The following is a 13,860-nucleotide window of genomic DNA, read 5'->3' on the forward strand; positions in this document are numbered from 1 at the left end:
TACCCGCTTTGCTACCAAAGCGGGCCTACTGAACGGGTTTATAAAGCTTCAACTGATCCGTGCCCTGCAATTGTGCTCAACACAGTGAAGCTGCTGGCAAAGCATCATCACATGTGTCTCATATTGATATTGTTAAATTGCTGTTATGACAGAACAGTTATTTAATTCGCTTGTTACGCAAAGCATAACTATGGTAACACAGTAAGCTGTAGCGTAGTCCAAAGACTAGATTAAGTCGAAGGTGATATTATTTGTTGTGGAAGAAACTATTACTGGTAAGGTAAACAAGGCAAAAAATAATTTTTTTTTTCTCGCGGTCGACATGGAAACATCTCACTGTTGTACCAAAAACTCTCCTTGGAAAGAACAGCCGATACTCCGTCATCGGGTCAACAGAAACATCCGATCTCACGCGTCGGCTTTGACACGTGACGTAAGGGTGTTGTGGTGTGTGACGTCATTACGGCGCGGAGTTTGGTTTGTGAGTGTGGCGTGTTTGTAGATGTTGCCTCGTTGACGTTACCTTAGTAGGAGTTTTAGGGCCTGTAATATATAGTTTACCTTTTTACTGTACTTTTTGTTTTAACGTCGTCTATGAGGCTTTTATCAGTTTGCCATTAGATTGTTCAATCTTTATGGTCTATATGTTTTGTCGCTACTCGTTATGTCTAATGAATCAATATTGTTTTTTTCCTTTTTTTATTTGTTTCTTTTTTGTATCTTTTGATTGACCTACACATTGATCTGTAGCGTAGCCCTGAATACGAGGTTAGGTTGGGAGTTTTTTTTTGGCGGGGGGGGGGGGGGTCAGGGGGGGGCGCAGCCCCCCCCCCCCCCTGCCTGGCCTTGAGTACCACTTGTTTATTATTATCTTTGTTTGCTATCAATGTTAGCAGATTGTTCTTGTGAAACCTTTGTGTGTGTTGTTTTTCTATGTGTTTTCGTCTTTGTGATACGTATGCAACGTTTCTATATCCGCCATATTGGAATTGTCGTTTCCGCTATATTTGTGACGTCATGGGTCAAAGCCGACGGGTTAGATCGGACGCTTCCGTATTTCCCCGTCATCTTATATCCTAACATTTCAATGTTTCCTACATTCGTGGCGTTTCAATGGAAGATAGTTCAATCTAGGACTAGTTCGTGAGCATTTAATGCTACAACTTCTTGGTTGGTTTTCCATAACTAACTATGCCACATCCAGGAAATGAAGGCTACTAAATAAAATAACAACGATAGAGTATCTGGTTAAATTCCGCACTCACCTAAAATCGGTCGCAAGCATGCGCGGGATGACTCCAGAAACTATTATCTTTCCTCTCCCAAGAAGAAGATTGTATTTCGCGCTCGTCAAGGTTTCATACAACAATGCATCATTTACAAACTCTGGTTGCGATGCGTTGTCGGAGGGACACACTTTCCATTACTCACAAACTAATTAATACTGCTCCAAGAATTAAAAGAACTATAATAATCTGCATTATTAACATGCACAGGTAATGAAATAATACGACAGATTGAATAAGTTTTAAAAAAGAAATTGTAATTTCCTGATAGAGTTGGTAATACAACAAGACAGACCCTGACATATTATATACTATCTTTGATTGTGTTTACAGTCTAAAATGTTTACAATCTATTGAGTCTCAGTCTAATGTGTTTTCCAGTAAGAAGAAACAAGACTGGAAATGTTGAAGACAGCAGTTGTGTTTTTCACGTGTATGCATGTTTTTACCGCTGAATCGCACGCTGTAAGTAATGAAAAGTATGACCAGGGGCCTGTAGTTTGAGATTGGCAAGCAAAATCGAAGAACCTTAAAAGTCTTCCGGTTGCTATTACGTGGTATCACATTCCCGTAGAAACTCTTGAAAACTCATGACTGATAGACATAGATTATCCGTTTTCTAGAGAATATGACTGAAAACTCGAATTGTCTGAGCTTATGAAATGCTTTTTCACCCTCTTTAGGCTAAAAACTAAACACACACACAATCACAGGTGCTGTAATGAATGAAATGCTTTTCTGAAATCAAGAAATACTGCATCTACCACGTTGTCTTGACCCAAAGCTTTCACTATGTCGTGAGAAAAGTGCGAGTTGGTTTTCATGTGATTGATGTTTTCGAAATCCACGTTGGGTGACACTGAGTAGGTCACTCTGTTCAAGATACATCGTTGTGTGTGAGCTCAGAATATGTTCTAAGAGTCTACAACAAACTGATGTCAAGGATATTGGATGGTAGTCTTTTGTATCACTTCTACTACCATTCTTTTAGAAGGGTTGACGTTTTCTCCAAGAAGTGTGCACATTTATTTATTTTCTTCAAAGGATCTATGATAGATTATAGTTATAAGTGGGGCTAAATCAGCCACAAATTCAATATAGAATCTGACAGGGTTTCCATCAGAGCTTGGAGCTTTGTTCAGTTTTAATGATTTCAAATGTGGATCATTCAATGTCAATTCAACGCAGTAAGGTAACATTTTCAGCCTAACCATCTTAGATTTCTTTCAAATTTGGTGCATTCAGTGACCCAGATAAGAAATGGAAAAATACCAATTTGCAGGTTTATGTTACAACTGAGAAGAAAGTTATAAGTCTGTAAAGTTTCAAATTAGTGCTAAAATTACATGCACCCATCATAACATAAATGACTGTAATTCTGGTTCTAATTTACTTACAGCAATGAAAATGATACCATTGTAAAGCTAACGAAAAGACCTTTACATTGATATGATACATGGCAATTTTCTGAGAATTTTCATACTAAAGGTCATTGACCTTGAATATCTCAAAACACCCCATCTTCAATTTTTTTGAAAAAAATATATTTAAATGCTCCAGTAGGCTACGTTACTGTAAATGTGGTAAATATCAAGATGGCACACCGAAGGCATCAAGCACAAAAAATCAGTACACCACCAAAATGAGGAAGGTAACACACATATATGAAACACAAATTATGATAAAGTACAATCCATAAGTAGTATTCTACAAAAATATGGTTTACATTGTTATAGTGGTATTATTAATTGTTTACATTATTTGCATGACAGTTGTAATGAAAACGCAAAGAAACATTATTAGATCTCTCCTCACAATTCTCCAACTAAATTGTTAATGTTCGCCAGATCTGATGCAGGAGATTGTATGCCCTTCCAGTTGGTGTCACAGGATCCACTCTTGTGATGATGTCACATTTTCTGATGACACAAGTGTCTGGTTTGGCAGGATACAAATGACGGAGATGGTCCATGTGAATGCAAGAAGTTGACCTTTACTTCATCTGTTTCTTCACATGTTTGTAAGACATATGTAACCCATCAATGACTGTCATACATACAGGCAAAAAATCCATGTATATTTGTTAACAGCATTTCATTGACCATAGCAGTCACTGACTCTTCTCTACTCACTAAAGAAGCAGAATATGTGTCTCTCTTTACTAAACCTTTGTTAACAGGTATTACACAATGAAGCTTATGGATACCTGGAATTGTCCTTGTATAAAGTTCTTTCTGTTTTTGTATTGGGTAGCACATCCATCCGAAAAGTAATACATGTGCTTTGGATTTGAAAACTGACATTTTAAGAAATTGATGAAATTTGTCTGGAAAGAATACACACACATGGTATCATGCTGAAGGCAGTCAGATATTTCCAAGAATGATACATGTCTTATTTCATTAGTGTTAGAGTATCTGTAGTAAGCTACAAATGAGTGAATTGTAGCCTGTGAATTATTCCAGTGGAATCCTTGTACGTCATCCTGAATGGTGAAGGAGTAATTTTCTTTAAAGTCACAAAGAACAAGAAACTCATTTACTTTGAGATGTTCTTTAGTGATTTTACATGTGACTGCTGCTGGGAGATAAATGAGTTTGTTAGGAGCTGTTGTAACCTCAATGCAAACACTCCAGTGAAATCACCTGTTGACTTTGTCATAGCACTAGAACTACCCTGCTTGTAGTTAATCAACACTTATATGCAATTTTGACAATGCAGTTCTTACCAAACAGACCATACAGATAATTGGATTGGATTGGATTGTTTGGGGGAAGAGACCAAACAGCGAGGTCATCAGTCTCATCAGATTAGGGAAGGATGGGGAAGGAAGTCGGCCATGCCCTTGCAAAGGAACTATCCCAGCATTTGTCTGGAGCGATTTAGGGAAATCACGGAAAACCTAAATCTGGATGGCCAGACGTGGAATTGAATTGTCGTCCTCCCGAATTCGAGCCCAGTGTGCTAACCACTGTGCTACCTCGCTCGGTGACCATACAGATAATCAGTTAGTCTTGTCACGCCTGGACAATAGGGACTTGAATCTAAGAAACATGCTGGTAGTGCAGGATTACATGTCAAAATGCTACACAGTGCTTGTATGATGGTAATGTGTATTCTTCACTCTTTGTTAGTGCTTTAAGTTTACAGCCTTCAATCATTAACTTGAAATTCTGGTGCAAGACACACACACAAACAGCATGAGTTCCACTGGCATTGGCAGAAACACAGTACTTTCGCCACAACTCACAAAACTTGGAGAATCCAATCCACTCTGAACAGTTTTCTCACACAATGTCTTACCTAGCTTGGGATTTGGTGTCACTAATATACCGTGTTCTGCTACTAACTGTTTTGCTCTCCATACCATGTAATCTGAAGCAGAAAATTCTTTCATAGTTTTTCTTATACTCCAACTCTTTGGAAGTACAGTTAGAATTTGTTTTTTGTTGCACATACAGTCTGAATTGTGAAACTTGTCTTTCAGCTGGGTGATTATTTCACTTTCTCCATTTCCACTCTTCTTTTTCCAGTTGTGCCACATAAGTATGCTCTAACATAAGAGGCTATTTTTTCAGTTTTTTCTTTGGGTACTTTTTCTCACTCTGAAGCCCCTTTTTTCTTCATAGGAGATTCACCTAAATACGGAAGGCTACTATTTAAAGCATCAAGTGCCAGATCTGATGCTACTTCATCTTCACTTAAATCTTCTCTGGAAGTACCTGGCACAACTGAGGCAACATCTGCAGTGATTTTTGGGTTTTGCAATTTTTTTTTCTACATTTACTGAAAATTTTTCCACCTCACAATACATCAGATATTTGTTTATCGTCCACTCCTTAACATTTCTTAAATTCTTCTGCACTCATGCAAGACCTTCATCCCTAAATGGATTGCAACAAGACAATTTTGACTTGAAATCCAGTTTTTATGAAATATTACTTTATGACACATTTATACTGCACTTTGTTAAACAAGCAACAGCCATAAATCATATGAAACAAAATTTGCATAATATATAGAGATCAGTGGACTAATGGTGACTACTTGAAATAATAGTCTCTCTAATTGGGTGTTCACTAAAACAGCCTAATGTTGATTGGTTGAAATAAAAGTGTTTCTCATTGGCTGTTCACAGCTCGAAATATTAACAAACTGGTCGGAATAAAAGTAACTGTTATTGGCTGGTGTTATAGAAAAAACTGGATACATAGCTGCTTACTGCATGTTGGTGGTGTACGTAAGTTGAGAAAATAATTTTTTGTGCATGATGACTTTGATGTGCCATCTTGATATTCACCATATTTATAGTAAAATACTGAAGCAATCAAATATATTTTTTTCAAAAAAAAAAAAAAAAAAAATGAAGGTGGGGTGTTTGAGATATTCAAGGTCAAAGGTCAAGGTCAATAACCTTTAGTATGAACATATTCGGAAACCTGCCATGTGGCATATCAATGTAAAGGTCTATTCGTTATCTTTCCAATGGTATCATTTTCATCGCTGTAACTGAATTAGAACCAGAATTAAGCTAAGTCATTTATGTTGTGGCATAAGCATGTAAATTTAGCACACATTCCAAACTTTCCAGACCTGTAACTTTCTTCACAGTTGTAATACACATCTGCAAATTGGTATTTTCCATCTCTTATCTAGATCACTGAATGCACCAAATTTGAAAGAAATCTGAGAGGGTCAGGTGGAGAGGTACATTGAATTGACATGGAATGATTCATATTTCTCAACACCACTCATGCTAATACTTACTTCATTCATCTTTTCAGTGGAGGATTAAATTGAGGCAGTTGTCCTGCATTTTCCTGTGTAAAGGAACATTTGAAAATGGAGTTAAGCATTTCAGCATGTGTTCAGCTACACTCAGTTTCAGTTCCAGTCGCATTCTCATTTGCTAGGCACGGAACACTTGCTTTGGTACCAGTAACAGCTTTTACATACGACCAAAATTTCTTTGGGTTCTGTGAAAGATTGATTGACAATATTCTGCTACAGTAGTCATTGAAGGCATCACGCATTGCTCTCTTGACAGCCAAACACATTTAATTCAACTTCTCTCTATCCATAGCCCTATGCTTTGTTTTCCTGCAATTATGCAGTAATCTCTGTTTCTTTAGAAGTTTCTTTACAGTGACTGTTTACCATAGAGGTTCCCTTCTATTATGAACTGTTCAACTGGGTACATAACTATCCAGTGCATGGCCAACTATTCTTTTTAACTTGAGCCATAGTTCCTCTACATGCTTCTGCCCTGTGCTGAAAGTTTCAAGTTCCTCATTGAGATGTGACACTATTGATTTTTTTATCCAGTTTACTGAACATATATATTTTTCTTCTTGTTTTAGTTGTTTTTTGTACTTTGGTTATCATTGTTGCCACAACCACATCATGGTCGCTGACCACTTTCAGTGAGGACATCCTCAAAGAGGTCAGGTCTATTTTTTGCCATTAGATCCAATATATTTCCATCATGAGTGGGGTTTCTACCTATCTGTCCTATGTAGTTTTCAGAGAAGGCATTTAGTAATGTTTCATGGAATATCTCATCACACCCACCACTAACAAAACTGTAATTTTCCCGGTTAATTGTTGGATGATTAAAGTCTCCAGTGATGATTACAGTTTAATTGGGGAACTTACGTTCAAGTGAACTGATGTTTTCTCTAAAGTTTTTGATTATCTCAGGAGAAAAGTTTAGTAGGTGATGTAAAGCTGTAGAAGTTTCAAGGCTTTGCATTACTCATTTGGTCTTATTTTTTGAATTAGCATAAACATCTGCAGGATTGATGTGCCCATTTTGTTGCTCCTGTAACTGAAGCTACTGGGCTTATTTTCTAGTTTTAAAATAGTTCTGTTAGAAGCTCATTCAGTAGGAATAGGTGATAGTTGGTTAGATAATAGTATTAACAATTAATTAAGAAACAAATTTGTATATTAATGTGGATTCTCTTCTTAAACTCCATACTTTATTATATCCACAACAAAAATAGGTTGTTGTTGTGCTCTTCAGTCCTGAGACTGGTTTGATGCAGCTCTCCATGCTACTCTATCCTGTGCAAGCTTCTTCATCTCCCAGTACCTACTGCAACCTACATCCTTCTGAATCTGCTTAGTGTAATCATCTCTTGGTCTCCCTCTACGAGTTTTACCCTCCAAGCTGCCCTCCAAAGCTAAATTTGTGATCCCTTGATGCCTCAAAACATGTCCTACCAACCGATCCCTTCTTCTAGTCAAGTTGTGCCACAAACTTCTCTTCTCCCCAATCCTATTCAATACCTCCTCATTAGTTACGTGATCTACCCACCTTATCTTCAGCATTCTTCTGTAGCACCACGTTTCGAAAGTTTCTATTCTCTTCTTGTCTAAACTATTTATCGTCCATGTTTCACTTTCATACAAATACTTTCAGAAATGACTTCCTGACACTTCAATCTATATTCGATGTTAACAAATTTCTCTTCTTCAGAAACGATTTCCTTGCCATTGCCAGTCTACATTTTATATCCTCTTTACTTCGTCCATCATCAGTTATTTTACTCCCTGAATAGCAAAACTCCTTTACTACTTAAAGTGTCTCATTTCCTAATCTAATTCCCTCAGCATCACCCGATTTAATTTGACTACATTCCATTATCCTCGTTTTGCTTTTGTTGATGTTCATCTTATATCCTCCTTTCAAGACACTGTCCATTCCGTTCAACTGTTCTTCCAAGTACTTTGCTGTCTCTGACAGAATTACAATGTCATCAACAAACCTCAAAGTTTTTACTTCTTCTCCATGAATTTTAATACCTACTCCGAATTTTTCTTTTGTTTCCTTTACTGCTTGCTCAATATACAGATTGAATAACATCGGGGATAGGCTACAGCCCTGTCTCACTCCCTTCCCAACCACTGCTTCCCTTTCATACCCCTTGACTCTTATAACTGCCATCTGGTTTCTGTACAAATTGTAAATAGCCTTTCGCTCCCTGTATTTTACCCCTGCCACCTTCAGAATTTGAAAGAGAGTATTCCAGTTAACATTGTCAAAAGCTTTCTCTAAGTCTACAAATGCTAGAAACGTAGGTTTGCCTTTTCTTAATCTTTCTTCTAAGATAAGTCGTAAGGTTAGTATTGCCTCACGTGTTCCAACATTTCTACGGAATCCAAACTGATCTTCCCCAAGGTCCGCTTCTACCAGTTTTTCCATTCGTCTGTAAAGAATTTGCGTTAGTATTTTGCAGCTGTGACTTATTAAACTGATAGTTCGGTAATTTTCACATCTGTCAACACCTGCTTTCTTTGGGATTGGAATTATTATATTCTTCTTGAAGTCTGTGGGTATTTTGCTTGTCTCATACATCTTGCTCACCAGATGGTAGAGTTTTGTCATGACTGGCTCTCCCAAGGCCATCAGTAGTTCTAATGGAATGTTGTCTACTCCAGGGGCCTTGTTTCGACTCAGGATTTTGAGTCCTCTGTCAAACTCTTCACGCAGTATCTTGCCTTTTTTTTTTTTTTAGTTCACATTGTGTGTTATCGCTACATGTCATAAGTTGTAGATCATTCATTTTTTGTGGTTACCAGTATCTGAATAAATTTGCCTGTAGGTCCAGTAATTTGAATTTACATTGGTGATGCAATGCCCCAGTAACGTGGTTTAGCAAAGTGTGTGACCTGACAAGCCATTGCTAGCATGAAAGCTGTGCGGTCACAGTGTTAAATAACAAGCCTTATTGGAGTATAAGTATAATTCCATATATGTGAACTCACTTTCAGACAGCAGGTAGTAATGTTTGAAGAATATCAAAGTCAGTTTGTCCATGGGTATTTCCAGTTACAAACAACCTGTTATTTATAGCAACTCAGAATTGACAGGAGACATTAACTTGGCCTGGAATGATTATAAAATGACAAGTCATAGTATGTCAATCCAAACTATCTAGCTAAGAGGTTGGTGAACTAGTGTTTGTTGGTAAATAAAGGTCGTAACCACTGGGAATTTTGAGGTTGATAGTATAGTCCATTTCAAGTAACTAATTGTTAACACAATGCACATATAGTTGACAAGTAAGTTGTTAATGAAGATTGTTTTATTTGCCAGTGAGTCTTCCGACTGACAATAGACATTGGATTGAATTCTGCAGTAAGATGTAATTCTTATATTCCCAGACTACACTTGTCACTCTCTGTCACTTTACAACTCAGAATGTTTGGGCTGATGTTAAGCAATCAACCAAAAAGTGAGACGTTCGTAACTGTGAAGGTGGTTCGTATGCACATTGAGGGTGCATTGCATTAATAACGTGACATCATAAGGCCTGAAACTATTGGGCAGTGTAACGTGGTGGATAGGGACACAGTTTTCCCTTGTGTCACAATTCGTGAAATATTTGATTATCAGTTGGCCACATATTCAAAAGCAGTGAGCTGCTGTTGTGCCACAGAAGGCATCACCAGGAAACATTAAGGGTAGTCTATCTCAGTCATCTGTCAATGGCCACGCCTTTCAGGGCAGAAGATAAACAGCCTACACTGCCACAGGCTAGCACTTCAGATTGCCTCACAGATGCTGCACAACCATGCTTGATGGCTAATTATTGATGATAATTTGACTTCTCTCTGGAATTCTGACAAAGTGGATACTTCATTGTGGATTTTGGTAATGGAAATTGTCTGTCAACTGGATGTGAATTAGTGACTAGTATTCCAAGTCCAATCAGTATTTATTAAGTGCCTATCAGAGACTGGATTGCATATGTATGAATTTTTCCAATTAAGTTGTAACAGGAACTGGCGTGGATATAAAGGGAGACAATTCTTTTGAGAGGGAAAGGGCATGGTCAACTGATGAGAAAATACTCTGTATGAGGGCTCATAAACCTATACAAAGGCAAGTATATTTGCTCTCATTTAATGTATATATTTTTTTACATTCTTTGCTCTGTTAAATATTTCATCCATACAATGAGTGACTGTATTTGCTCTGCACTCCTGTTGTATTAATCTTATCACAACTTGGTTTCATCCAGGCACAAGTATCAGATATTTCTAAATGTAGAGGAATTTGAAGGAGTGTATTTCGTGAAACATAAAAATGCAATCTTCTCAGACTACTTCATTATTGAGGCACATTATAAAATTACAGTGTCTCTCACAAATAATATGTGGCATCATTTTAGAGATGTACAAAACAAAACTTAATGCAAATCGGTTATTCACGTGTCTCACTTCATTTCATATGTAAGGTATCCTCCCTCCCACCCTCCCTCCCTCCCTCCCTCCCTCCCTCCCTCCCTCCCTCCCTCCCTCCCTCCCTCCCTCCCTCCCTCCCTCCCTCCCTCCCTCCGCACACGCTAATTGAAGCAGGAAATGATCCATTAATATACAAATACTTGTAGGAGATGATGATTTTTAATCAAATTAGTACATCATTCGTGTTCACTGCAGATCTCCTGGGGTGACTTTTTGGATTATTCCACATTTGTATGTGATCTTAGGAATTTTGCTTTACAGATAATCTTCTGACACCCAAATTTCATAACAATTTTCATTTATTTATAAATAATTGCTTTGCAGCTCATCATAACACTTACTCTCCATTTCAACAACCCTCAACTACATCCACTTTTTCCACTAACAAACTGCAAACAAGCACTTTGGTCTAACACCAGTTCTTACTTGCAGACATGGCACTTAGACTGGTGTTATAATTAATGTTTCATGTAATGTACAATTGATAAAAACTTGTACAAAATTAATTATATGTGCCAACATAGTCAGCAGAAAATTAAATGTATTTCAAGTAAAATCACTAAAAACACATTGGTATTCTAATTCCATACAATAATGGTACAGTAACTCTAAAGCTACAGCTCAGTAATATCATTCAAAAGACAGTTATTTAAATTGTACTGCATATTAATAATGTAAAAACTCTTTATATGTTGATTACATAGTTCCGTCACCTTAGAGTGTCTTTTAAAACTTATTTTGTAGATTGTTTCTGATGTTGTTATACATTTATTATGAAGAGTTAATACTTTAACATAAATATGTGTTTATGCAACACAATTATAGTGTATCATTATGTTTATTAAAGGGATGTATCATATTCTACTCTATGTTAATCTCAGTCTGTTGCATTACAGTTATTTATATGAGTACATGTATTTTTGAATGTATAATATTTCTAATGATTCCCTTAACCAAAGTTATATAAATGACTCGCTCTTTCCTCTGATGTTTTAAAAGAGAGAGTTCTCTGAGTATATTTTGTTTTCTTGTAGTGCTGTGGTACTTACAAAATTATATCAGATTAACTTATAGTAAATGTTTTTCATTTTTCACAGAATTTTGCGAGCTCTGGCCACACGAATAATTGGGCCGTGTTGGTTGACACTTCAAGATTCTGGTTCAATTACAGACATGTTGCCAATGTTCTTTCTATTTATCGTAGTGTGAAGAGACTTGGAATTCCTGATAGGTACGTTTCTTAAAAAACAAAATTCTGTTTTAAAATAACAGTAAATGGGCAGCTGTGTTTAGTGTGTGGATTAAAAATTATAGAAGTGTGTAGTTATGTGCTATGTAGTCTTTGCACTGCTGCTGTTGCCACATTTTATAGACTATCTGTTACAAAGAAGGACTAAAGGTTCATTTCTATTCATCCTGACCCAGCTGTTAAATTCACATTTTTTTTATACTTTTCATCTAACCAGGTGTGGTACTTTCCATTGTTTAACAAGTAAATAAAAACTAATACAATTAGAGTTGTTTTTAACATCATAGTTCTTTACTAGGTGTAGTCATATTGGAGGTGATATGTTACTACCTTCTGCCAGTTTTTGTATTTGCTTGCCAGCTTATATAGATGGACATACAGCTAGACTCCAAACCATGGTGCAACTTGTCATTTTTCACATGCTAAAATAAATAGTAGAGATGAAAAACGTGATAAGGGTTGAATCCTTAATTTCTGGGTTTGTAATCTGACACATGGTTAGAGAGAGAATTTTAATTTGGTGGTCTTTTTGGAGTCTATCCTGTCTGCAGAACAGTGGTGGTTATATGTTTTGTCACATGTCAGTTCTCTGTAGAAAGCTGAAACTTTTTTGTTTTAGAAGCATAAAAAATGGCATAGTCCTATGCTGCATCTCAGAAAAGTAACAAGCAAGTCACTTAGCTATCATTATTTTCAAAAAGCAATGTTTTGTCACACTCCTGTCATCCAGCTTATCTTCTTGTCCAACTTTTTGTAAGTACTTGGGAATAGTGAAATTATGAACAGTCCATCATTGATAATGGCTGTCATTATGCTTGTCTATATGGTCTACTTCACTACCATTGCAAGGTTTATTCATTTGCTCCATCATAATAAAATCTCAGTGGTTGTTCTTCTCTGCTTCTGTTGTGCTATCTTCAGGTTCCAACTTGTGCAAGATAAAGTGATAATATTTTATGTTAATGGTTTTTCCCACACATCCACAGCTAATTGCACAAAGAGATCATATTAATTACCATTAGAGTACCAACTTAGTCCTGAGGCAGTATTTTGTGGAGCTTCGCATCCATCATTTTCTGCAGAGGGCTTTGCCTCCATCTCAGAGTGGTGTTGTTTGTATAATACATCTACAGTAGAAATCCTGCATTTGCATAGAACTGGGTACCTGCTTATAGCTATGAATTGATGTGGATGACCTGATATAGTGGTTTAATGTTGGAGTCGGTGAAGATATCCAATTGATTGTCATTTAAGATTTTGTATCCAGTGACATAATACTTGGCCTACAAGGCTATTGTTACTGTGATAGGCTGAACAGTTGCAGGATACACAATGCACATGTTCCACAGCAAACATTGTTCTCCCAGTGGCTCTGTTAATTGTCACCTTAACTTAAAGAAGGTTTTTCACATGTGTTGCTGTTATTTTTAGTACAGTATTCTGGATCTTGTTTACTTAAAATGTTGATTAACTCCTAGCACTATATTTACTATTAAGTGCCTGCTCTTCATAAAGTAAATTTACTAATTTTCTTCATGTTTCTTCTAGTCAAGTAACTGCATTTAAAACAAGCAGGAACCTGTCAGCATACTAAGTAACAGAACCACTCATCTTATGGCATTTCATTGTACAAATTGCCAAACAATATGTGTTATGCTGGTACACTTGCTTTAATCCCTTACATATTTGCAACATTAGCTAATTTATTTAATGAACAGGAAGTTCACCATTGATTTCAAATTGTGTCAGTACATATATGGAAAAGAGATATATAGTAAATTTATTACTTCAAGTGACTCTTCAGGCTTCCTAGCAGATTTGTTCAGTATATGACTCAGAGCTCTGTTGCCAGATGACATTATATGTATCCCACAAAATATTTTGAGGCAACTGCTTGACACCTTCAGATGGTGGTCGTTTGCTGCTGCTGGCTATGAACAGTTGCTACTTGCCAGCAGCAACAACAAGCCACCATCTGATGATGTTGAGAAGCTGCCTCGAAGAAATGTTGTGGGATGCACAAAGTATGACCTGGTGGCAGATCTGGGAACCATACATTGAATACTGTACAGT

At 36.9% G+C, this 13,860-nt stretch overlaps 1 protein-coding gene across 1 annotated transcript in view; it reads left to right on the forward strand.

Moving 5' to 3' along the window:
- The first annotated feature begins 1,612 nt into the window (after window positions 1-1,612).
- Window positions 1,613-13,860, forward strand: part of LOC126259779 (putative GPI-anchor transamidase) — a 71,839-nt gene continuing 59,591 nt past the window's right edge. Inside the window, exons 1-2 of the mRNA XM_049956786.1 lie at window positions 1,613-1,751; window positions 11,636-11,769. Coding sequence (XP_049812743.1) covers window positions 1,689-1,751; window positions 11,636-11,769 — 197 coding nt within the window. The 5' untranslated portion in view covers window positions 1,613-1,688. The remainder of the gene's footprint in view (window positions 1,752-11,635; window positions 11,770-13,860) is intronic.

This window comes from Schistocerca nitens, chromosome 5 (genome assembly GCF_023898315.1).
Source record: "Schistocerca nitens isolate TAMUIC-IGC-003100 chromosome 5, iqSchNite1.1, whole genome shotgun sequence".
Lineage (NCBI taxonomy): Eukaryota > Metazoa > Arthropoda > Insecta > Orthoptera > Acrididae > Schistocerca > Schistocerca nitens.